Genomic DNA, 26,973 nt, shown 5'->3' on the forward strand with positions numbered 1-26,973 from the left:
GGAGGAAGTTCACCTTTCAGCACAACAATTATCCATAAGACATAGGAGCAGAATTAAGCCATTTGGCCCATTGAGTCTGCTCTGCCATTTCATCATGGCTGATCCATTTTTCCTCTCAGCCCCAATCTCCTGCCTTCTCCCTATATCCCTTCATGCCTTGACCAATCAAGTACCTATCAATCTCTACCTTAAGTATATATAAAGACTTGGCCTCCTGTGCCTGTGGCAAAGAATTCCACAATTTCTCCACTCTGGCTAAAGAAATTCCTTATCTCTGTTCTAAAAGGATGTCCCTCTATTCTGAGGTTGTGTCCTTTGGTCTTAGACTTTCCCACCATAGGAAACATCCTCTCCACGCCCACTCTATCAAGGCCTTTCCCTATTGGATAGGTTTCAAATAGGTTACCCCTCATTCTACTGAATTCTAATGAATACAGGCCATGAGTCATCAAATGCTCTTCATATGACAAGCTACTCAATCCTGGAATCATTTTCCTGAACCTCCTTTGAACCCTCTCCGGTTTCAGCACATCCTTTCTAAGATAAGGGGCTCTTAATACTCCAAGTGAGGTCTCAACCTTTAAAAAGTCTCAACATTACATCCTTGCTTTTATATTCTAGTCCTCTTGAAATGAATGCTAACATTGTATTTGCTTTCCTCACCACAGTCTCAACCTGCAAATTAACCTTTAGGGAATCCTGCACAAGGACTCCCAAGTCCCTTTGAAACCACAATTTTTTGTATTTTCTCTCCAATTGGAAAATAGTCACCCCTTTCATTTCTTCTACCAAGGTGCACGACCATACACTTCCCAACACTGCCTTTTGTTAGTTTTTAAAAGCTTCCCAATCCTCTAATTTGCCACTAATTTTTGCTCTGTTATACGCCCCAGGATGTATATATCCTGTGCTATCTGAATTGCTTCCAAAAATTCCAGCTATTGCTGCTCTGCCATCATCCCTGCCAGTGTTCTTTTCCAATCAATTCTGGCCAACTTTCTCTCATCCCTCTGTAATACCCTTTTCCACTGTAATACTGATACATCTGACTTTAGCTTCTCCTTCTCAAATTTCAAGATGAATTTGATCATATTATGATTACTTACTTTTATCTTAAGCTCTTTAATCAATTCCAGTTCATTGCTCAACACCCAATCCAGAATAGCAGATTCCCATGTGGGCTCAACCATGAGCTGCTCTAAAAAGTGGTCTCACAGGCACTCTACAAATTCTCCTTCCTGGAATCTAGCACCAACCTGATTTTCCCAATCTACCTGTATATTGAAATCCCCCACGACTATTGTAACATTGTTCTTTTGACATGCATTTTCTATCTCCCATTGTAATTTGGAGACCACATCCTTACTACTGTTTGGGGGTCTTTTTACCCTTGCAGGCCCTTAGCTCTAATCCACTGAAATTCAACACCTTCCAGCTCCATGTCACCTCTTTCTAATGATTTGATTTTTTACCAACAGAGCAATGCTTCCCCCTCTGCCTTCCTGCCTGTCCTTTCAATATAATGTGTATCCCATGGATAAGCTCCTAGCTATAATCTTCTTTCAGCCATGATTCAGTGATGCCTACAACATCATACCTGCCAATCTGCACCTGTGCTACAGGTTCAACTACCTTATTCCTATACCACACACATTCAAGTTATAACACCTTCAGTCCTGTATTCACCCTTTTCAATTTTGTCCAACTTTTACATTGCAACTCATCTTATTGACTGCAATTTTGCCCTATCAACAGCCTCTCTTCACGACACATTGCCTCTATTTGTAAACCAGCTACCTCATCTTCAGCACTATTAGCCGCCTTTCCTGTGACACTTCTTGCATTGAAATATACAGAGCTCAGGACATTAGTCACACCGTGCTCAAACTTTTGAGTCCTAACTTTTTCTAAGGTCTTACCAACATCCACCCCCACAACCTCTTCACTAACTGTTCTGGCACTTTGGTTCCCATCCCCCTACAACTCTAGTTTAAACCCTACAGTGCAGCATTAACAGACCTTCCTGCCAGGATATTAGTCCCCCTCCAGTTCAGGTGCAAACTATCCCATCTGTACAGGTTCCACCATCCCTAGAATAGACTCCAATGATCCAAAAAAAAATCTTATGCTCTCCCTCCTCCACCAACTCCTTAGCCACATATTAAATTGTATAATCTTCCAAATTCTGGCCTCACTAGCATGGGTAGCAATCCGAGATCCTGCCCTTTAACTAAACTCCTAACTCTCTATGCCAAACCTCGCCTACATGGACCACGACTTCTGGCTGTTTACCCAACCGCTTAAGAATGCCGAGGACTCAATCCGAGATATCCCAGACACAACATACCATCTCGTTCTCACCCACAGAACCTCCTGTCCGTTCCCCTAACTAATGAATCCCCTATCACCACAGCTTCCCTCTTCCCTTCAGAGTTGCAGAGCCAGACTCAGTGCCAGAGACCTGACCACTTTGGACTTTACACCAATAGATCATCCCCCACCCCCCCCCCCCCAACAGTATCTAAAGTGATATACCTGTTGTTGAGGGGGTGGCTACTCAACCCCTTCCCCCTTCCTGACTGTCCTACTCCTTAGGTGTAACTACCTCTCTGTGTATCCTATCTATCACCCCCCCCCCCCCCAGCCTTCCAAATGATCCAGAGTTCATCCATTTCCAGATCCAACTCCTTAATGTGGACTGTTAGAAGCTACAACTGGATGCGCTTCTCGCAGTTGTAGTCGTCTGAGACTCTGGACCTCTTCCTGCCTTCCCACATCCCTCAAGAGAAGCATTAAACTCTCCTGCCTGGTATCTCTACTGTCCTAGCTGAGCAGAAATAAGGAAGGGAAGGAATAAAAAAATTAACCTAGGGCTTTACTTTACTTTGCGTTTTCTGACTGAAGCCTTGAAGAGCTAAAGCCTCAAGATCACCACTCCGACTCTGTCCACTCAGATGCTGTGCTTGCCCCTGCCTTCCTTCAATTTGCTCTTGCTAATCAATCCCAAACACCAATTGGTCTGATCAAAGCTCTTTTTTGCTGTAGTGACCCACTGTTGGGTTTTCTATTTGGGTATTGGACCTGAGTGAAATCCTCTCCTCTCAAAACTGCTGATGTCTGGATTGGTCGCTGGTCAAAGCACTTTTATTATCCAAAGCACACTGCCAGAGCAACCACGGAGAGGCTTCAAATTAAGGAAGTTGATGTCCTCGAGTGGCCCAGTCAAAGTCCTGACCTTAACCCGATTGAACATCTGACAAGACCTCAAGATTGCTGTCCACCGCTGCTACTCAACTAACCTGGCACAGTTTGAACAATTTGGCAAGGAAGAATGGGCAATTCTTGTTCCAGCACATTGTGCAAAGCTAAGAGAGACATCCAAAAAGACAGTAGTAGCTCTGAGAGGTGGTTCAGTGAAGTACTGAGCAAAGGAGGATGAATCCTTTGAATTTCTTGTTTTTCATGCTTTACAATTTTCTCTGTTTTTTGGGCTCTATTGTGAAGAAAGGAGCATGATTCACAAAGATGAGAAATTCTACAGATGCTGGGAATCCAAGCAATATGCACAAAATGCTGGAGGAACTCAGCAGGCCAGGCAGCATCTATAGAAAAGTGGAAACAGTTGACATTTTGTGCTGAGACCCTTCACTAGGACTGGAAAAAGAGGAGTTAGAGCAAGAAGGTGGGGAGCTAGGGAGAGGGAAGGAAGAATTACAAGCTGGTAGGTGAAACCGGGAGGGGGGAGGGGTGAAGTAAAGAGCTGGGAAGTCAATAGGTAAAAGAGATAAAGAGCTGGAGAAGGGGTAATCTGAGAAGAGAGGACAGAAGACCATGGAAGAAAGGGAAGGGGAAGGAGCACCAGAGGGAGGTGATGGGCAGGTAAGGAGATAAGGTGAGAGAAGGAAATGGGAATGAGGAGGGGGGGTGCATTACTGGATGTTCGTGAAATTGATGTTCATGCCATCAGGTTGGAGGCTACCCAGACAGAATACAAGGTGTTGCTCCTCCAACCTGAGAGTGGCCTCATCATGGCAGTAGACAAAGCAATGGACTGACATGTCAGAATGGGAATGGGAAGTAGAATTGAAGTGGGTGTCCACTTTGGGAGATCATATTTTCTCCGGCAGGTGGAGCATAGGTGGTCGGCAAAGCAGTCTCCCAATTTACGTTGGGTCTCACCGATATACAGGAGGTCACACTGGGACCACTGGACACAGTAGATGACTCCAACAGACCTGCAGGTGAAGTGTCACCTCACCTGGAAGGGCTGTTTGGTGGTGGGGGAGGAGGTGTAGGGGCAGGTATGGCATTTGTTCCACTTGCAAGGGTAAGTACCAGGAGGGAGATCAGTGGTGAGGGATGAATGGACAAGGGAGTCGAGTAGGGAGTGATCCCTGAGGGAAGTGGGGGGGGGGGGAAGGAAAAATGGACTTGGTGGTGGGATAATGAACCATTCCTGTTTCCTTCTCTCACCTTATCTCATTACCTGCACATCACTTCCCCTCCCCCCACCTTCTTGCTATAACTTCTTTAATTCTTTTCTCCTCCTAATGAAGAGTCTCGGCCCGAAACGTTGACAGTCTACTCTTTTCCATAGATGCGGCCTGACCTGCTGATTTCCTCCAGCAATTTGTATGTGTTGATGTGATTCACAAATAAAATTTCGCAGTTAAACTGGTCTAAACACCTGATTCTATTCAGCTATGTGAACGAAGGGTCGGGGGCTGAATAACTTTTTCAAGGCATGTACCGTTGCTAGGGGACCGTCTGTTTAGTCTTCACGAAGCAGCAGGATTCTGGCTGAGCTGCGATACGGACACAAAAGCGGCGAGGCGGAATTTGAATCACAAACCCAAACTCAATTTTGCGAGTCACGAAACTCGAATCAACCCTTAGCCCCGCCCTACAGTGAGGGCAAGCAGCTCCGGCTCCTCCCCCATCGTTTGCCTCACTGCCGTATGTGGAAATCCACCGCCCGCTTAACGGCAGCATGTTTGCGATGCTGTCGGCAACAGTAAAATGGTGTCGCAGTTCAGTGGGGTATTGCAGCTGACCGATTTGAATGATTTTATCACCCCGTCTCAGGTAGGGCTGCACTGGCGCCGACAGAACCACGGTTTGAAAGGGTGCTGTTCGAAGTTCGTAAATCGGCTCTGTTGATAAAATTAGTAATTGGCACAGAAGAAAGCTGGAGTAATTGAACGATATAGCGAGGAGAGAGTAAAGTCCTTCTGAACTCTGATGGACCGAATGGTCTTCTTTATCCAGTTGTAAAGAGAAGTACTTTATTTTCCAGTTACCACAGTAGAATTATTGGTTTCAGTTAGATCGCAGCATTGTTTGTTTTCCGCCCTGCGTCAAAATGATGAAGAAAATCATGAGGAAGTTCAGTAGTAAAGTATTTCAAATAATTTAATTGTTTTGAACTTTACCTAATGGAATTTCCTCAGGAATATATGATAAAGTTTTTTTTTCTAAAAACCATCGTCTTAATCATTTAAACAATTTATAACATTAGGGTATTTCTTGTTCCTGATTGTTCCTAAGTTAACTGCAGCAATGATGCTACAAAGTTTGTGAACCCTGGAGAATTTTCTCTGTTTCTGCATAAATATGACCAAAAATGTGATCAGATCTTCACATAAATCAGATCCGTTTATCTGCACCATGCCTTAATCAAAGCAACTTTCAGAGGACCGTGGGAGAATTGTAGAGATGCGTGAAGCTGGAAAAGGTGACAAAAGCATTTCTGAAGACCTGAGTGTTCATCAATCCACAGTAAGAGAAATTGTTTATGTGTAAGAAATTCAGTATTGTTGCTGCTTTCCCTAGGAGTGGTCTCCTGCAAAGATCACACAAAGAGCACAATGTGCAACGCTGCAAGAGGTGAAAAAGAACCCAAGGGTGACAGCAGAAGACCTGCAGAAATCACTAGAACTTGTTAAAGTCTCTGTTCATGTCTCCACTATAAGAAAAACACTGAACAAGAAATGGAAGGACACCATGGAGGAAACCACTGCTCTTCAAAGAAACATTGCTGCATGGTTTAAGGTTGCAAAAGACTGTCTGGATGTTCCACAACACTTCTGGGACAGATGAGAAAGAACTTGAACTTTTTGGCAGCAATGCGCATTGCTATGTTTGGAGGGAAAAGGGTACTGCACACCAACACCATTGTGAAGCATGGTGGAAGGAGCATCATGGTTTGGGGCTGCTTTGCTCCCTCAGGGCCTGGACAGCTTGCAATTGTTGAATTCAAAATTGTATCAAGACATTTTATAGGAAGAATGTCAGGGTAGCAGTCTGTTAGCTGAAGCTTAATAGAAGTTGGACAATGCAAGAAAATGTTCCGAAATGATAAATCAACAATAGAATAGATTAAAAAGAAGAAAACTCATATTTTGGAATGGTTGAGTCAAAGTCCTGACATTAATCCTATAGGAATGTTGTTGAAGGACCTGAAGCAAGTAGTTCATGCAATGAAGCCCACCAACATCCCAGAGTTGAAGCAGTTTTGTAAGGAGGAGTGGCCTAAAATTCTTCCAAGCTGATGTTCAGGACTGTTCAACAGTTACCAGAAAAGCTTGGTTGAAGTTGCTGTGCAAGGAGTTCATACCAGTTACTGAAAGTGAAGGTTCACACACTTTTTCCAACAAAAACATGTAATCTTGGATCATTTTTCTCAATAAATAAATGAACAAGTATAATGCTTTTTGTGTTATTTATTTAATTTGGTTCTCTTTATCTAGGTTTAGGACTTGTGTGAAGATCTGATCACATGTTGGGTCTTATGCAGAAATAGAGAAAATTCTACAGGGTTCACAAGCTTTCTAGCACTACTGTAAATGCGTCCTTTAGCATTGAAATTAAGGTCATGCAAACTTTGTATTGTGCATTCAGTTATTATCTTGATGGTTCAATTTTTCTTCATTGTTTATGCTGAAAAAAAAGGAAGGCCATGTTAAAACAATTGGATGCATTTAAAGTCATTTCCAGTATCTGTTCTTTAAAATTTGGGAAGTTCTCAAAGTGTTAACGGCAAAAAAAAATTGATTGCACCTTTTTAAAGTGTGTATAAACTTCATGCTATGTTGTACTACTAGTGCTGAATCAGGATCCCCTAAAAATTGATGTAAAATTGTTTAAAATCAAGTATGCAACATTGTTCCTTACTAAAAATCATTGCTTAAGAGGTGTGGATTTTAGGGTTTTAAAATTTCCTAACAGGCAGTTATCAGCTATGCTAATGTCTCTACCACATTTTGTCACACTCTTAACTAACTGAACTTTAGGTGTACAAGGTTCTCATTACTAATAATAGATTTTGAGCATAATATGTAAACTTTCTGTGCACATATTACACAGTAATACAGTGGATTACAGTTAATTGGGCCATCAGTTAATTGAGGTAGCCACTTACTTTGGGCAGCACTTAAAGAACAAAAAATAGTTAAGAAAATAGCTGGGATTCCTTTCATTTATTTGGGACACTGCGCTGCTTAATTGAGACAGGAGACTGTGCCAAACTTTCTAAGTTCAAGTTTAATGAAATCTGATTGTACTTATATACAACCAAATGAAACAATGTTCATCCACCCACAATACACATTTCACACACAAGCACGTAAAACAAAATATTACCACAATTAAATTAATAAAATGTAACTCAAATTGTATCCGAGGGGCACAACACAAATAAACAGTAAACAGCTCACTGTCCTAGTGATGAGACCTAGGTGGTGACGGGGTATTCATTAGTTTCATAGTCTGGGGGAAAGAAGCTGTTACCCAGTCTGGCAGTCCTAGTCCTGATGCTTCGGTACCTCCGTCCCTGACAGCAGTGAGTCAGAGATTGTGGGATGGGTGTGGGGATTCTCAGCAGTGCTTTGAGCCATTTGCCTGCAATGCTTCTGGTAAATGTCACTAATATGAGTGAGGGAGACCCCAATGATCCTCTGAATGGTTTTTGTTGTGTTCTGTAGGCTCTTATGGTCTGTAGTTGTGCAGCTTTCATACCACACAATGATGCAGCCAGACTGGACATTCTTGATGGTGCTCCTGCAGGATGTTGTATAAATGGGGGCAGGGCGCATTGCTCAGAAAGTCAGAATCAGAATCAGATTTATTATCGCCGGCATGTGACGTGAAATTTGTTAACTTAGCAGCAGCAGTTCAATGCAATACATAATATAGAAGAGGGAAAAAAATAATAATAAGTAAATCAATTACAGTATACATATATTGAATAGATTAAAAACGTGCAAAAACCCCCAGAAATACTGTCTATTAAAAAGATGAGGTAGTGTCCAAGGGTTCAATGTCCATTTAGGAATCTGATGGCAGAGAGGAAGAAGCTGTTCCTGAGTCGCTGAGTGTGTGCCTTCAGGCTTCTGTACCTCCTACCTGATGATAACAGTGAGAAAAGGACATGCTGTGGGTGCTGGAGGTCCTTAATAATGGATGCTGCCTTTCTGAGACACCGCTGCCTGAAGATGTCCTGGGTACTTTGTAGGCTAGTGCCCAAGATGGAGCTGACTAGATTTACAACGCTCTGCAACTTCTTTCGGTCCTGTGCAGTTGCCAACCCCCCCCCATACTAGACAGTGATGCAGCCTGTCAGAATGCTCTCCACGGTACCGCTATAGAAGTTTTTGAGTATATTTGTTGGCATGCCAAATCTCTTCAAGCTCCTAACAAAGTATAGACACGGTCTTGCCTTCTTTATAACTGCATCGATATGTTGGGACCAGGGTAGATCCTCAGAGATCTTGACACCTAGGAACTTGAAACTGCTCACTCTCTCCACTTCTGATCCCTCTATGAGGATTGGTTATGTGTTCGTTCATCTTATCCTTCCTGAAGTTCTCAGTCAGCTCTTTCGTCTTACTGACATTGAGTGCCAAGTTGTTGCTGTGGCACCACTCCACTAGTTGGCATATCTCACTCCTGTATGATCTCTCGTCACTGCCTGAGATTCTACCAACAACAGTTGTATCGTCAGCAAATTTATAGATGGTATTTGCGCTATGCCCAGCAGTGTAGACTTTGCTGTGCCTTCTTGATTAGTGAGGAGGTGTTGTGGGTCCAGGTTAGATTGTGCATTTTGTGCACACCAAGGAATTTGTGCTATTCACTTTCCTCACAGCAGAGCCATTGATGTGCAATGGAGAGTTGTTGACCTACGCCTTCCTGAAGTCCACAATAGTCTCTATTGTCCACGTTGAGACTCAGGTTGTTATTCTTGCATTACTTGACAAGCCTCTGTACCCTCTCTCTCTGTGCCGACTCATCATTGTTGTTGATGAGCCTAACCACTGTAGTATTGTTACGCCTGTGCTCCCCCCACCCCCCTTTTTTAGAATTGCAAGATCGCTATTAAGTCAGGTCAGGAGACCCAGAAAATGAGAGAAAGACATGCAGAATCCACAAAGAGTTTGAAATGTGTCCTGGCCTCCGAAAGGCGGAACTATTGATAACGGCTATTGTCTTTTGGAGATGGAATTGTGAATTGAATACTGTACGATTCATCGAAGCCCCCAGGCAATGAACCGAGGGGGGCTGGTGGAGGGATTGCATCATCCCAACCTGATTGACATCTGAGACCCTGTGAGTCAGGATAAAAGAGGGTCTGGGGAACAGCCCCTTGAGACGCACCAGAAGAAATGCTAGAACTCCTGTAACAGCGTAATATCGAAAGCCGGTGGAAAAGCCCATGTGCGTCCTTTTCCATTTGCCTCGGAATTGGTGGGCCTTTACCATGGAAGCACGGCTTTAGCTAACCACAAAGGGGAAATCAACCCCCAACGACTCTCGAAGGATAGACATCATAAAAGGAATGGGCAAGTTAAACCTCCGTCTTTCTCTCCAACCAAAAGCTGCAGCTTGAATGAACTAAAGTGACTTTTATATTCCCATCGGACAATACATTATCCCCTAGACAATGATAGAGTTATTTCTTATTGATTATTATTATACCCGCGCTTTTAGATTTAGTATTGATGACGTATATCATATGTATGTTTGCATTGATATTATTTTTGTGTATTTTTATCAATAAATACCGTTAAAAATAGTACCATCAGACTTCAACGAACCTCTCTATCTTTGCTGGTAAGTGACCCAGTTACGGGGTACGTAACAGTATCATCAGCGAACTTGATGATGCAGTTTGAGCTGAATCTGGCAGAACAATCTATTGTGTCAACAGCAAATAGCATCAGTTGTGTGGCCGTGCTTAGAGCGAACAGTTTTTTAAAAAAGTATCAATTGCATGTGGTTGTGTTCAAAAGCAGTGATTTTTTTCACTGATAGTGGATGATTCAGAACTGTTTTGTCCACTGCAGTTTCAAGCATTTAGTCTTGGAGATGCCAGAAATGGTCAGGAGTGAAAATGAAATGATTTCACTACTTCATGTTGAATTTGAAGGTATCGGTAATCATCTTGAATGTTTCAATGAAGATGAAGATTTGGAATTTGGAGGATTACTCGTTGAAAGCTTTGTATGAAAGTAGTCCATTATCTACACTGAGTTTGTTCATTTACAGTCAGTCAGAAGAACATGGCAGTGTACACTGGGTGAATTCCTCCAGTAACTATTGGGAACTAATATACATAGTTTATAGCATTGCAATACAATAATGGCAGTGTTCTAATTTGCTATGTATTTCATTTAAATACAATTCATTATTCAGTTAAATAGTAGTTTGTCTTTGTTATGCCTTTTAACTCTTTCCATGAAACTTTGGCTAATTGGGGCGTTTGCTTCATTGGGCCAAAGTGTACTGGGCCCCATGAGTCCCAAGTAACCTAAATCCAATGTATTCCTTTAATCACATTTTGATATTTTTAATGAAAATTCAGTAATAGATTGAAGCTGCACCGTCCTTTGCTGCTGATATTTTTATATAATGTACACTTAACGCTGAAGATGTGTTCCTCAGAGGTTGGGTGCTATGTAAGTCAGTGATATACAGTGTAGTTATAACATTACATAAATGGACATGTGTGCCTGATAAAAGTAAAGTCAAACCCGAGATATATGATATTTTATATATACGCAGTCATTTGTGGAATAATAAACACACAAATAGGCCTAACCTGTACATCAGTGGAGCAGCAGCAGTGGAGGGAAGCGGGTGGTGGGTACGTCTTACAGGGACCAGGCTGTGGGTCCTCCTCTGACTTTGGCTTCTTCTTCATGTAGGCCTCGAGATTTGACTGCCTTTTCTTAAGTTTCCTCTCGAAGCAGTTCTTGGTAGCAGGAGATCATGTCGAGAATACCTCTCTCCCTTATTGCTTCACTCCCAGTCAGGGTCATTATCGATGAACAGGTCCATGATTTGTGTGATCATTTTGATGCTAGTGTGAGGAATTTTGTGGTGAGGTTTCTTGCTGGTGTTTCCTCTTCTCAGTATGTGTCCTCAGATTCACCCAGGAAGCTCTTTATTATTTAGGCTCCTGTTGTCTGCACTAGCTGCTTCACCAGAGATTCATATGCTCTGGAGGTTACTGTGCTGTTTAAAGCTATCAAATCAGTCTCTGCTGGCTGTGAATGTTACTGACATACCATCTTCTTGCCTTTTCCATTATTTCTATTATCAGCTGGCTTAGGGGTATGTTATGTTGTGTTTGGTCATCCATTCATATATTTAGTCTGTTTTCCATTTTTTCAAGGAAATGGTTCCTTGCACGAGTCACCTTCGTTGATGATAACTTTGAGGTCATTGTTGCAGAAGCTTTTTATCTTCTCTGCATCTTTTTATAATTGTTCTGATTGTTGATGTAGCCAATTTCAAATAGGTGCCAACATCAACCTGGCGCTCACCAGCCTCCAAAAGCTGCATCACTTGCAAATTCACGTCCATGCTAATGCTTTTCGTAGTTATCTTCATAGTACTGCCCTCACTAGAAGTTGCAGGCCATTTTCCAGACATTATGAGTGAAAAAATGGAATAAATTGGCGAGGGAGCAAGAATGTTTACACACGCAGGGGAGGCAGAGCGTAAACAAATACCTGATTGGCTGTGAGTTGCTCACAACATATGTAAGGCACTCTTATTGGCTGATTGAATGTTCACTGTAATGGCAGCCTCTCTTGAGAAGTTTTAAGTGCTGTTTAAAATGAATTTTAATAACTTTAAAAGATTTCAATATAGCATTGAATAACCGCGTTGTAATGAATCGGTGCTATGCGGGGTCTAAGTGCATTCCCGAATACCTGTTGTTATGGAAAAATTAAAACATACATCTCTCATGCATCTTTACACTTTTAATTGTACAATGTTGACATTATTATACAATGCAAATCCTATATTTAATTATGGATGCATCCTACGTATATGGTTTATACCAATGAACACACAGTAAAACTTAAAGTGGTTAATGCCATCTGATTGTTCAAAAATTCTGATGCTTTGTCATTTGGCTCATACGTTAGTGCAGAATGTGAGCCATGGGGGTTCAGAGTGCAAACTGGATACGTGGCCATGCCGGAGGCGCAGAATTTGTGCTACATTTTGGGTCAGGAGCATGGATAGGTTTGAAGCTGCATATAGGAATGCACTGTATGTATTTTTCCTACTCCCTTAAGCTGACAGGGTTTACTGGAAAATACATTCTGATGCTGAGTGTTATAAGAGTAGCATTCAATAGCTTGCTGGTCCTACACCACTATAATCACAGTAGTCATCTTCTCATTCCTCCTTGCCTTGTTTTATGGTATATACATACACACACTGTATACATATCTTCATGCTGTTACATGACAAAGTGAACCTTACAGTTAACATTCACAGAACAATTAAAATCCCCAGCAAAGTCCTTGGGGACTGCTTCCCATAAATTGCTGAACCACTTTTCAGCAAAAAGATTTGTCATAAAATTTGTCATTCTCAGTACACTAACGCACCTTTGAATATAGTAATCACAAATATTAACGCAGCATCTACTTGCTACAACATGACCTAAGGGAAAGCTTTATAAATATTAATTTGTATAATATATAAATCTGCAACAGAATATTTGAATACACTTATTTAAATGCTGAAGAAAGTAAATAGTTGGTTATGAAGCTAATGAGGAAAATGTATTTGAAGATCAAGACCTCAAATGCTGTAGAAAACTCATGGCCTTGTGGGAAATATTCACCTCTACCTTTCGAAAACATTAACTTCATAAGTCAAGGACACCATAACACTGAAGAGATTCACAAGTATTAATACAGTCTGTACTTGCTACAATACAAGCGTAAAGGTAAATTTTATAAATATCCATTAGTATATTTTTTTCTAATATGCTGAAGAATATTTGAGGACACATTTTCTTGTTGAAAGGGGTAAATAGTGTACTGATGTTAATGTGGCAGATTCAGTATGTCCTGCATTGGTTGGCCTTATCAGCTACCTCAGAATCCATAGAGCTGTAGTGGAAGCAAGTCAGTTCAGTCCTAAAGGACAGCTTGAGAAGAGAATAGTGGGAGCTGAAATTTCCATTAATTTTGCTATTGGCAATTTCCTGTAACACAAAACACAGTCAGCAGAAGCTACTGAGGAATCAGAACCATGAAGTTGCAATTTATTCTATTTTTGATTCTCAATATTTAAGTCTAATAAAATTCAAAGTGTATAGTGCAAGACTAAAATTTAGAAGATTTTTATTATTTCTCCAGAAATGGGTCTATGAAGTTTTGAGAACAAATTCAGAAATGCCATAAAAATTCAGGAATAAGGTCTGTTTTTTAATATAGTGTTGGTAAATCTAAACAATGATAATGGTGTCAGCATTTATTCCACTAACTTAGTGCAAACATTTTGAAATTGTGGTGACTTGCACTTGAGTTTCCTAAAAAGTCTTAGGAAAGTGAACCAGAATCTGCCTGATAGTTTTGGCTCTCTGGATCCTGGGAGACCTCATCCACTCGTCGTCTTCCACACAATCTGGTGCCACACTGCTGTGCTGTATTTATCCAGACGTGATTACATTTGGGAATAGAAGTTATATTCATTACTTCATTATTTTAGCCACACAGTTAAATTTTGGTTTGTTACAACTTTTTCAGTATTTTTGATTTTATTAATATTCTTTTGTGCAGATATACACCCGAACTATATGTTTGGTTAGTTGTTAATTTGTGTTTAGCTATGACCTGAGCTCCCTTTACTTACCCTGTTATTTATTTATGTTTGTGTGTTATACAGTCTATGCTAAACTGAAAGGCCTGTGTGCTGCTTTTGCAATGAAGTTTAAAGCAAGGAAGTGTGGGTGATATCTTGCTCTGTTTGTACACAATTCCACTCACCACGCCTCCTGGGCTGATCACTACTCTTATCCAGTTGAACACTTCAAAGCAGGGTTACAAGACAGATAGTAGCACAGAACGGGCAAGAACAGCTAAATGGCTGATTCTTATACTGGCTTTGTCCACCTAACAGAGCAGTCTTTTTATTCTGAATAATTACCTGCTGATCATGAAACTGGAGAAGTGTGCCAACTGCCTCAGTAGGGTGAGATCATGTTATATAGCTAATTCATAGAGGAATGCTTTCTATCAGAAGTAACATTATTTAATAGTTGAGAGAAAGTTAATTTATAGATCTCAAGAATGTGTCCAGCATTCTTTGAGATATTATGTTTTTCTTAATTTGGATGTAATGTGATCATGCTGATCATTATTTAATAACTTTTACTTTCTAAATTACTCCTGGTCTGTAAGAGTATTTCTCTATGGGTGAGGGAGACTACACCAAATTACTAACCTTACTTATTGTGAAGCAGCCTCACTGCCATTTCAGTAATTTAAATTGTCTTTTTTTTCTTGATAGGAAACTAAGCTGCTGCTGTTTATAGAAAATGAGTTACCATTAGTCCCCTGCACACACGTATATGTTGCACGTCCCCCCCAACCTTGACCGCCTTTTATTATTGTGTTTTATTGTTCCTGCACATGCTGTAATCAGCTTTATTTCTGAGAAATAGTCAGATCTTGAATTTGATATACCCAGATAATCAATTTTAATTTGCTTTAAATATCTTTGAAGTGGGATGCCAATTTATAAGCTTTAAACTTTGCTTTTGTAGGAATGTGTGAAGCCGGTGAAAGTTGAAAAGAAGCAAGGGAAATCCTCTGGTATAATCCGAATTGAAAACGATGGCAGTTATACTCAGCTGAATCAGGTAACACTTGCAAGTTTCTCTTGGGTTTAGTTGGGCTGCACGTTTCAGTTGAGTGGAATAATGTTTAGAATTTCGTCTTCCTTTTTCTGCTTCACAATTAAAATTGATATTACGTAAATGGAGAAAGTAACATTTGAACCTAAGTTGAAACAATTATAAGTTTGGAAAAGCAAAAAGCAATTTATGTTAAAGCAAACAGTTTTCTTCCCATTTAACATTATTAAGTTCATATTGAATCTTGTGCTTTTCTTCAGAAAGAATCCTCTTGAGAGGAAATTTGCAATTGTCCACATAAAAGTGCAGATAATGAAATAGCTATTTGTCTCCATTTTAACTGTTTCCTTTCAGTGTTTGTCTTTTCCCTAATTTACTTATTTTTTCAGGATGGAGGTGTCCAAAAGCTTGAAAAAGCAAAAATAACCCTGAATGATTGCCTAGCCTGCAGTGGTTGCATTACATCAGCAGAAAGTGTGCTAATCACTCAACAAAGCCAGGATGAACTTTATAAAGTTCTGAATCAAAACAAAGTAAGATTTTACTGTGACAGATTAAGGATAATATTTCTGTCTGGTCATTAAAAGTGAATGCATATTATGCTTGTTGGATGACAAATCTAAAATCTCACAACAAAATCTAAATATTTCAAAATGATAGGATAAAGTTGTGAATTAATCAAAAATAAATGTGAAAACGTAGCAAAGGTAACATCTAGGAAATCATGTCATACCTCATTCATAACTTCAGCCTCCAAGCACCTGTTCGTTCACTTATCCTTGAGCAGTCCTACCTGTTCCCTTGTCCTCTCGGTTTTGATCTATGTATAGAATGTCTTGGGATTTTCTTGAAACTTACTTACCAATAAAATTCCTGGCTCTCTTGATTTGCTTCGAGTTCTTTTCTCACTTCTTTATAATCCTTAAGAACACTGTTTGATTTTAGCTTCCTCTGTCTTACTTACACTTCCTTAACATCTTGAATAAGTTCACCACTTCTCAACATCCAAGGTTCCTTTTCCTTCCCATCATTCTGCACCTTTCTCTAAATCCATGTATCCTTTACCTTACTTGTTTCCTTACTGGATCATTCCTGTACTCTGCATTTGGTTGTTAAACACCCTTCCATATGTCAGATGTGGACTCCCAAAACAGCTGTTCCCAATAACTCTTAGTTCCTGCCTAGGTCTCTGGTAATTTGCCCTTGTCACAACCTGTTCACGTAGATTTTTCAGGAAAGCTGTCAGCCATTGTGCACTAATGCAACATTGATTGCATCTTTATTTTTCTTGCAGTTTTACTTTTTAATTTTTTAATGATTTATTCCAATATTAATAGTAAAGACATTTTTAACTATTACACATTATTTGACAGAAGCTGTAACTCCACATTTGGCTTTCGCTTCGGGTTTGAGGCTATACTATTCTGACCAGCCATTAATGTTGTTTTAATTTCAGTTAAATTTTATTAATAGTAGAATTGATGAGAATATCTGTTGGCAGCTGGCTCAGTGGTTGGGGGAGTTTTTCTGCTCTCCCTTGAAATGTTAGCTTTGGAGCAACAATTGCTTTGTTAACAAAGTAAATACAGGTAAACAGTTAATATTGTTTCTCAGTAAGCACAAGAAAATGGATTGTATTTAAGTAGATAGCCGTATGGTACTAAGCTCTACTCTCTCGTCAATTAGGTATCCAGTTCCAAGAATCGAAAAATGGTGGTAGTTTCAGTTTCACCGCAATCCAGAGCATCATTAGCTGCAAGATTTAATTTGTCAGTTGCAGACACTGCACAACGGCTGACAGCTTTCCTGAAAAATTTAGGTGAGTGCCTTGGGACAAGTAACAGCTGATATACACGTAGAGTGTGACACCTACAAAAGTTTCATCAGAAATGTGAATGTTGTTGGATTCTTGAGGTCAGATTGTTGGAACAAGAGCTTTCAACATTCAATCTGCTTGTTTTGAAGTAGGAAGTCATTAACGATGCTACAGTCTGTAAAAATCATACACAGTAAATGAGTACTTGAATCAAGTCTGCTCCGCCATTCAATCATGACTGATTTGTTTCCCTCTCAGCCCCACTCTCCTGCCTTCTTCCTGTTTAATCAAGAACCTGTCTACTTCCGTTTTACATATACCCAATGAATGGTTTTTCATTGCACCTCGGTACTTGTGACCATAACAAATCTATTTATCAAATCCTGGGGCTGATGACCTATGCTTGATACTTTAACCCGAGCCTTGAAAAATGCAGTACTACGCATTTTCAGCTATACGAAGGTACTGTATAACTCTTCAGTTTTGCATTGCTGGGAGTTTCAGCCTGGTACCAAGCAAGCAGATGCTATGAAATTTCTAGGCAGTTATTTTATCAGTGGCCTTCCCAAGATACTTTGTGACTGCCCTACTATAAAATTTTTGTAGTTTTAAAGACTAGGATGTTTTTTTAAGTAGTTAATGGCCAGTTGATAGACAATTTCCTGTTTTCCATTAAAAGAATTCTGTTGCTTCCACTCTCTGTCCACATAGGTGAGAGTGCATTAATTGTAGAATATAGCTGTCCCTAAGTTGAAACCCTCAACTTACAGACACCCAGCATAACAACAAGCTCCTGTAATTTTATTAATTTCAGTCTAATGGATATGCATACTTTTGTTCCTATGTACAGCAGAAATAGTTTCCCCTCTTTCTCCACTTTTAGTAATTCTTCTTTCTTGTCAGCCTTGTGTGCTTTTGGTATCTTTCATTACAATACTGTTGTGTGGTTAGATATCCAGTGATTTTAGTGTAATTTCCAACTTATGGAGAAAATGGACTTAAGGACTTTTGTAAAAATGGGACCAGTTTGTTACCTAGGTTCAACCTGTATAGGGGATTATACAAATGCAGTAGTCTTAATATTTAGTATTTAAGGAATGTAACTGAACTGTTATAATTTTGGAGTTGATTCAGATAGAAAAAATATTTGATTATGTTTTTAACCATATTATTGAAGTTTTAATTGTTCCAAACATTATTTCTCTGCCTCTTCAAAATATCCCCAGGTGTTGACTATGTGTTCGACACCACTTTTTCGAGAAATTTCAGCTTGATGGAGAGTCAACGTGAGTTTGTGCGACGTTTTCGTAGTCATAAGGATGACAGTAAAACTTTGCCAATGTTGACCTCGGCTTGTCCAGGTACTTAATAATTGCTCTGCACAAACAATGCGATCACTGTTGTAATATGTCCCTCAAAATTTTATGTAGCAATGTCTCCTGAGCAGGAATGTTCTAGTGGCAAATAATCCATTTTTGGTTCTTTGTGGAGAACTAATATTTTTCGGACTACCAGGATTCATATGCTGTTCCAAACAGTGCTATGGGATATTTTAGATCCAGATATGAGTGCATTTGGGAACTGCAAAATAAATTATAAGATATCGCAAATAGGCTTTAAACTGGTGGTGGTTGGCTAAATGATTGGGCAATAAATTAGCAGTTACAGTTTAAAATTGCAAAAACAAAATGCTTTCTAAAACTTGGGACTATTCATTTAGTATTTGAAGGGAATTGACCATCTTTATATACAGATCTCTTTGAACTATATTCCATTCCTACAGGGTTTGGCAGGGTAGATGATGTTTTCACTGGCTGAGATGCCTATACTGAGGGTCACAATATCAAAATAAAGGATTGACATTCATCAAAGAGATGAGAAGAAGTTCCTCCATCCAATGTATGAGTTTTTATATATGAAGGGCTCAACAGATACGTAATTAGCACAGGAGTAATGGGATTAGTACATTAGCAAAATGGTGCTGACTAAAAGATCAGCTTTGTTATTTTGATTGGCTGAATAAGCATAACTGACAAAATTGCCCACTACTGATTTTGGAATTTTGGAGAGATTATACAGTCAGTTGGTGAGTATATTTGAAATAAAGAAGCCAATCAAGGAATTTGATGAAGAATAAGGATCAAATAGATGTCTACTCCTTATTTTTTTGAATAGTGGAACAAATGTAATAAGCCAAATGTTTTATATTGATTCATTTTCTTATACGTATGTGAGTTAGGAGCAGATCCATTCCATTCAGGTGCTTCAGCTTGTTTGATTGTAACGTCAGTAACACACTTCTGTCAACCCTGGTAACCTTTCACACTTTTCCACATCAAGGACTAATTTACTTCTACCTTTTGCCTTAAAATATTTAAAGACACTATTTCCACTGTACTATGAAAAGTTATTTAAAAGACTGTCACCCCTCTGAGAGAAAATAATTTGCTGCATGGCTGCTTTAAGTAGAGGGCCTCTTATTTTTAGACAGTAACTAGTTTGAGATTCTCCCCTGTGCAGTCATTCTCTCAATATCTACCTGGTCAAGGCCTCTCAGAATCAAGTCACCTCTCACTCTTCTAAAATGCAGTGGATGCAAGTGTAGCCTATTCAGCATTTCTTCAAATAATAGCCCTCCTTTCCTATGTAAATATCTGAACAGCCTCTAGTACTTTACATCCTTACTTAAATACTGTTGTTAGTACTGTTGCTAATACTGCTACCAGTATCCCAGATGAAGTTTCACCATTTTTAAGCATATTGTTCCTTTCGTATTCAATTTCTTTGCAATCAGCAATAATGCTCTGTTAGCTTTCCTAATTACTTGCATTACCTACACATTGGTCATTTACAAATCTTGTATTAAGACAGCTAGATCCTTCTGCATCTCAAATTCTTCAATCTCTTACCTTTTCTTTTCCATTTAACTTAACTTCCCCATATTATGCAGCATTTGCCAGATCCCTGCTTTCTCAGTTAGCCTATCTACAGGTTTTTATAGCCTCCTTATTTTCCTTCAAGGCTTATTTGCTGCTTGTCTTTATGTTATCAGCAAGTTTAATAACCATTCCTTTGATGTTTTCATCCAGATCATTTATTTAACTGGAAAAGGTTGAAGCCCCAGCCTCATTACATTTTGTCAGCCAGGAGTGTTTTTAGCCTACTATGTTACCTCCAATATTACAAATTTTTATTTCACATAGTAGCATTTGATGTGGCACACCGTCAAATACCTTCTGGAACTCTTTATACATCCACTGATACTTACTTATCCATAACACACGTAATTTTTTCAAAGAATTCCAATAAAGCAGGCAGACATGATTTCGCTTTTACAAAACCATATTAGCATTGTTTGTTTGCCATGAAATTTACTAAGTTCCCTGTTACATTTTAAGTAATATTTTCCATGATTACGAGACTAAGTTAACTGGCCCATAATTTTCTGCTTTTTTCTGAATAAAGAAGTTATATCTGGTGTTTCCCAATCTCAGAATCAGGTTTATTATTACTGTTTTGATGTGAAATTTGCTGTTCTGTGGCAGCAATGCAGCATAAAGTGCATTTTAATGAAACCTTCCCTGAATCTAGGGAACTTTAAAATCAATACATAACTATCTTTTTTTATTTCAAAAGTGAGACTTTGCAGATGACAGTAAATTCTCTTCCCAGACAGTTAATTATTGAAGATTAAAAGTAATAGATATTGTAAATTGAAATTTATTTTTAAAAAAATCAGAATCTGTTTAAGTGGCCTTTTTTTTGAAATACTTAATCACCACAATAAAAGACTTTGTTGGGAATATGTCTTACATCCACTCTGCCACATCTCTTTATATTTTCAAGTGTTTTTAATGTCTTTCTAAGATGTTTTGATCAGAATATTGAAGCAGGTTCAAGCAAACTGAACACAAAATATTCTATTAAAACCACAGAAAAAAATCATTTATCTTTTAATTGCTTTGGCAGAGACTCTTTAAGCTTGGCCCAACAAAATTAAACATGAATGTTAATTTACTGTTGCACTTTTGTGTTTCAGGTTGGATATGTTATGCAGAAAAAACCCACGGTAGTTACATAATTCCATATATCAGTACAACAAAATCCCCACAGCAGGTGATGGGCTCATTAGTTAAGGACTACTTTGCAAAACAGCAGGTAAGCAATAATATCATTTCCCAAATTTAGAGCACTTTTTAAAACAGATTTTGCTGATCAAGATTTGGGTAGGTTATTACGTGAACTTTGTCTTTTTTTCTTCTTGCTTCAGTTGTGTACCTCAGACTAAAATATCATTCAGCGTTGCGGATATTGTTTAATTTTATGATTTGAGATAAATGAGAGAAGCCCAAAGATGTGCACAGCTTTTTGTATAGATGGTTTTTGGTCTCAGCACTGGAACATACTGGTAAAGTAATGTCAGCTGAAAGATGAAGACCCTCTGGGTCACCAAAATATGTCTAACTCCCAACCTGGGAAGAACATAGCAGCAATGGGACCCTCCCACAACCCTTCCAAGTGGTATCCGAGTGCAATACCCAACTGTTATCCACTTCAGTTGGACAGGACTAATAGGAAGCAAATTAATATTTTTCACAAATACTTCAAGTAGCATGCTGGCAGCAAAGATTCATCTAATCCATAAAGAATGGATTTAGATCCAATCTCAAATTAAATAATAGTGTAGTTTTCTAGATTTGAAGGAGCTGATATTAAAATAAACAAGCTACTGGGTTTGTTCTTTTAAATGGTTACCATCTTGGATGACACCTGATGATTGTTGTTTCTTCAAGCTGATGTATCTTCCTCGTGCAAGTCTAGCATGCCTGTCAAAAACAAAGTACTGTACTTCAAGTTCAAGTTTATTATTGTCATAGGTATTCAGACACAGGGTATAAATGCCATGAAATTTGCACTTTACAGCAGCAGCACAGTACTTTATGAACTTGGCAAACAAATGTTAAATTAATTACATATAAGTTACATATGCTCAAACATATACAGAAGAAACAACAGAAGACTACTGGAAGACTCCAGAAATCTGAAGTAAAAACAAAAATTCTGGAAACACTTGGCAGGTCAGGCAGTGTTTGTGGAGAGGGAGACAGTTTCTGGTCAATGTACTGTCTGCTGCTGCCACGTAGTGCCATACCTTAACAAAAAAGTAACTTACTTTCATGGGATGTATTTTTCAAATGTAATGATATAAATGAGATTAGATAAAAATATGATATGGGGTATAGAGATGCACATACCTGAAGTTTCCTTTTTCAATTGAAAATAGACCATTGAAATTACCACCTTTTATTTTTCTTGAAATTAAAAGCTTGAAGACTAATCTATTCAAGCTTATTAAAACAATGAGGTGTATCCAGGACTAGAGGAATACCTTTGAAATTAAGCCTAGGTCTATTTGAATTGGAACCGGGAAGTTATTTTTCTGGCACAGACACGGAGGATATCTGGAACACTCCCTCAGAAGGGTGTGGATGCTGAGTTACTGCCTTGGACACATGTGGAATATTGCACTCTTCCATTAATGGAATTTAGGAAAGATGTGAAGGTCCATGAGAGGGTACAGAAAAGATTTTTGGAATAGCTTTAGTGATGTGGAATTTCAATTACAAAGTTAAGTGGGAGATGCCAGAGCTTTCTAAGGCAAAGAAAGTTAAAGAAAGATATGGCATAGATGCAGATGATTATGATCATTTTAGACAGGGTCATGCAATAGAAATGTTCCAGTTTGCAGGTGGTTCAAGGGTCAGAGCACATCAATTTAAAAGAAGATCAAAAGATAGAAGCGACTGTGAGAGCAAGCGTTTAGAACTGTTGTGACCTCAAATTTATTGCCAGTTAGGATGGCGGAAGTAGAATCAATCAGGTTTTCAAAAGGGATTTGAATGGCCATTTTGACCAAAGATAATTTGGAGGGCTGAGCTGAAAAAGCAGGGAAATGGTAATGTTGGTTCTACAGTGAGCTGACACAAATGATGGCCTCTGGTGCCATAATGAAACTGCGATTCCACTTGTATTGGTAAAGGCTTAAATTGAAATGGAGTTGAGGCACAAATTAGACATTATCTAATTCAGATGATTTTCATGATCTTGTTAAATGTTAGAACATGTTTATTGCTCTATATTCCTTTTGCTTTTAAAGTTGAAAATATATTTCCTTATTGGTATTGAATACTTCTCATTTGATTCAGTCATGAATTATAAATTTAATTGGGATATTAGTAATGTACATGGCAAAACACTGAGAAGTGATGTGTTCTTTCTCCCTAGAACGTGGTACCAGATCAAATATACCATGTAACAGTAATGCCATGTTATGATAAAAAATTAGAGGCTTCAAGGGAAGATTTCTTCAATGAGGAATACCAAACAAGAGATGTAGACTGTGTAATTACTTCAGGTGAGGAAAGCCAGTAGAAAAGCTGTCTATTAAGCTTAATGACATTTTTCCAGTTGTTTTTTTACCTACTTCATTACCTCTTTGCTCCCTCACCCTTTTCGGCTTTTGCTTTGTCTGTAAGGTTATTCTTTGTGATTAAGCTGAAAAAAATTCCATGTAAGATGCTTAAAACTATCAAAACCTGGGAAATTTTCAGATTATAAGTCAAACTGTACAAATATGATTATTGAGCTTAAGTTTAGGATTTCCAAAATTAATTGATAACCAGTGTCATTCATAAACATCAGGGAGATGAAGGATTCCAGATTCACGCATTCAAGGAATTGGTCAATTTGCAATTGCGTAGTTCTGGTCAGCTAAAGAATCATCAAGCTGTGTGTTACTAATAAAACTGTACTTAGCATTAGATGTGGGTGTGCTGATGATACATTGAAGGAGTGTGGCACTGATAGTATCTAAGTAATCTGTAAACAAGTATCTGTATTAATCAAGTGTCATATGATGTGTTGCATTCCTGATGTCAGAGTAAACAATATTATGGACAGGAGTGCAGAATTTCCATGAGCTTTGGTGGAAGGAGGGGCTAATCTAGAAATGATGGTTCACTTGTACTAACAATATAGGGAGGCAGAAGTTGAGGGCCAGCAGTTAAACTTACATTAGCAGTGGAGGAAGCTTTATAAGTAGGGTCTCAGTGTTTCATGTTGGTGTGAATAGAAGTAGGATGATTAAGCAGATTAATATGTGACAAGAGGGAGTACTTCAGATTTCAGAGGCTTTCCTGGGGCAGGAGGTGTCTCTTCAAAATGGACACGTACACCTCAGCAACATTGGGATCAATGTCTTTGTGGTAAGGCTCACCATTGCGGTTGGAGAGCACTGAAGTTCGATCCGGAAAGTGTGAAGCGATTCACTTTGGAAAGTTGAACTTGAAGGCAGAATGCAGGGCTAATAACAGATTCTTAACAGTGTGGAGCATCAGAGGGATGGATCTTGGTACTCAAGTCTTCAGGTCCCTCAAAGTTGCAGTGCAAGTTGATAGGGTGGTTAGGAAGGCATGTGGTGTGTTGGCCTTCGTTGGTCAGCAGATTGAGTTCAAGGACCACGAGGTAACACTGCAGCTCTGTAAAACTTCGGCTAGACCACATTTGAAATATTGTGTTCGGTTCTGGTTGCCTCTGATTGCCTCATTATAGGAAGAATGTGGAAGCTGTAGAGGGATGCAGAAGGGATTTTCCAGGATGATGTCTGGATTAAAAAGCATGTCTTATGAGGATAGGTTGAGCGAGTTAGGGCTTTTCTCCTTGGAGAGAAGGTGAATGAGAGATGACTTGATAAAGGTGTACAAAATAATAAGAGGTCAAGATAGAGTAGACAGCCAAAGACTTTTTCCCAAGGTAGAAAAGGCTACTACAAGGGCCATAACTTCAAGGTAGTCTGAGGAAAATATAGGGGAGGGGGTTTCAGAGGTAGTTTTTTTTTTTACCAGAAAAGGTGATAGGTGCAGGGGATGGGGGTAGAAGCAGATGCAATAGGGGTATTTAATAAACACTTACATAGACAAATGGATGAAAGAAAAATGGGGGGCTAAGTGAGAGGAATGGGTTGGAGTAGGTTAAAGGGTTGACACAAAATAAGATATAGGAGCGGAATTAGGCCATTTGGCCTGTACGTAATTGATTTACTTGTTTATTTATTATGTTTTGTTTTATTTATTATTTTTTTTCTCTCTCTGCTAGATTATGTATTGTATTGAACTGCTGCTGCTAAGATAACAAACTTTATGTCACATGCTGGTGATAATAAACCTGATTCTGATTGAGTCTGCTTTGCCATTTCGTCACGGCTGATCCAATCTTCCTCTCAGCCCCAATCTCCTACCTTCTCCCCGTATCCTTTCATGTCCTGAACAATCAAGAATCTGTCAACCTCTGCCTTAAAAATACATAAAGACTTGGCCTCTACAGCTGCATGTGGCAAAGAATTCCACAGATTCACCACTCTCTGGCTAAAGAAATTCCTCCTCATCTCCATTCTGCAGCTATGTCCTCTGGTCTTAGACTCTCCCACCATAGGAAACATCCTCTCCACATCCACTCTCTCAAGACCTTTCACCATTTGATAGCTATCAATGAGGTCACCCCTCATTCTTCTGAACTCTAGTGAATACAGGCCCAGAGTCATCAAAAGCTCTTCATATGACAAGCCATTCAATCTTGGAATCATTTTCATGAATCTCCTTTGAACTCTCTCCAGTTTCAGCATATCCTTTCTAAGATGAAGGGCCCAAACCTGCTCACAATACTCCAAGTGAAGCCTCATCAGTGCTTTATAAAGTTTCAACATTACATCCTTGCTTTTATATTCTCATCCTCTTGAAAGGAATGCTAACATTGCATTTGCCATCCCCACCCCAAACTCAACTTGCAAATTAGGGAATCCTACACAAGGACTCCCAAATCCTTTTGCACCTCAGGTTTTTGCATTTTCTCTCAATTTAGAAAATAGTCAACGCTTTCATTCCTTCTACCAAAGTGCTTTACCATACACTTCCCAACACTGTATTCCATCTGCCATTTCTTTGCCCATTCTTCTAATCTGTCTAAGTCCTTCTGTAGTCACCTTATTTCCTAAAACTATCTGCCCCTCTACCTATCGTCATATCATCCTCAAACATTACAACAAAGTCATCAATTTCATCACCCAGATCATTACCAGATAACATTAAAAAATTGGTTCCAACACAGACCCCTGTGGAGCACCACTAGTCACTGGCAGCCAACCAGAAAAGGCTCACTTTATTCCCACTCTTTGCCTCCTGAAAATCAACCACTGCTTTATCCTTGCTAGAATCTTCCCTGTAATACCATGGGCTCGTAGCATGTTAAGCAGCTTCGTGTGGCACCTTGCCAAAGACCACCTGAAAATCCAGTACAAGACATCAACCGATTCTTTATTTGTGTGTGTGTTGCACCGGTTCTTTTTTGTCTATCCTGCTTGTTATTTCTTTAAAGAATTCAACAGATTTAGCAGGCAAGATTATCCTTTGAGAAAACCATGCTGACAATGGCTTATTTTATCATGTGCCTCCAAGTATCCTGACAACTCATCCTTAATAATCAACTCCAACACCTTCCCAACCGCTGGGGTTAGACTAACTGGCCTATAATTTCTTTTCTTCTGCCTCTCTCCTTTCTTGAAGAGTGGAGTGATATTTGCAATTTTCCAGTCTTCCAGAACCATTCCAGAATATACTGATTCTTGAAAGATCATTACTAATGCCTCCATGATCTTTTCAGCCACCTCTTTCAGAACTCTGGGGTTCTGATCCAGGTGACTTATCTACCTTCAGACCTTCTAGTTTCCCAAGAACCTTCTCTCTAGTTATGGTAACTTCACATACTTTTTGACCCCTGACACCTGCACTTCCACCATACCGCTAGTTTTTTCCACAGTGAAGACTGTTGCAAAATACTTAGTTCGTCCACCATTTCATTGTCCCCCATTAATACTTCTCCAGTATTGTTTTCTAGCAGTCCATTATCTACTCTCACCTCTCCTCTACACTTTATGTAT

At 39.2% G+C, this 26,973-nt stretch overlaps 1 protein-coding gene across 2 annotated transcripts in view; it reads left to right on the forward strand.

Annotated features, from left to right (window-relative positions):
• The first annotated feature begins 4,961 nt into the window (after positions 1 to 4,961).
• narfl (nuclear prelamin A recognition factor-like) overlaps positions 4,962 to 26,973 on the forward strand; it is a 49,448-nt gene continuing 27,436 nt past the window's right edge. The window contains exons 1-7 of one of the 2 annotated variants that reach the window (XM_073060716.1): positions 4,962 to 5,085; positions 15,077 to 15,172; positions 15,556 to 15,699; positions 16,853 to 16,985; positions 18,209 to 18,343; positions 21,022 to 21,140; positions 23,268 to 23,397. In XM_073060716.1, coding sequence (XP_072916817.1) covers positions 5,020 to 5,085; positions 15,077 to 15,172; positions 15,556 to 15,699; positions 16,853 to 16,985; positions 18,209 to 18,343; positions 21,022 to 21,140; positions 23,268 to 23,397 — 823 coding nt within the window. In that variant the 5' untranslated portion in view covers positions 4,962 to 5,019. Of the gene's footprint in view, positions 5,086 to 14,372; positions 14,503 to 15,076; positions 15,173 to 15,555; positions 15,700 to 16,852; positions 16,986 to 18,208; positions 18,344 to 21,021; positions 21,141 to 23,267; positions 23,398 to 26,973 lie in introns of those variants that run through there. The other variant, XM_073060717.1, reaches the window with a different exon arrangement.

The sequence above is a fragment of the Hemitrygon akajei genome, chromosome 11 (assembly GCF_048418815.1).
Source record: "Hemitrygon akajei chromosome 11, sHemAka1.3, whole genome shotgun sequence".
NCBI lineage: Eukaryota > Metazoa > Chordata > Chondrichthyes > Myliobatiformes > Dasyatidae > Hemitrygon > Hemitrygon akajei.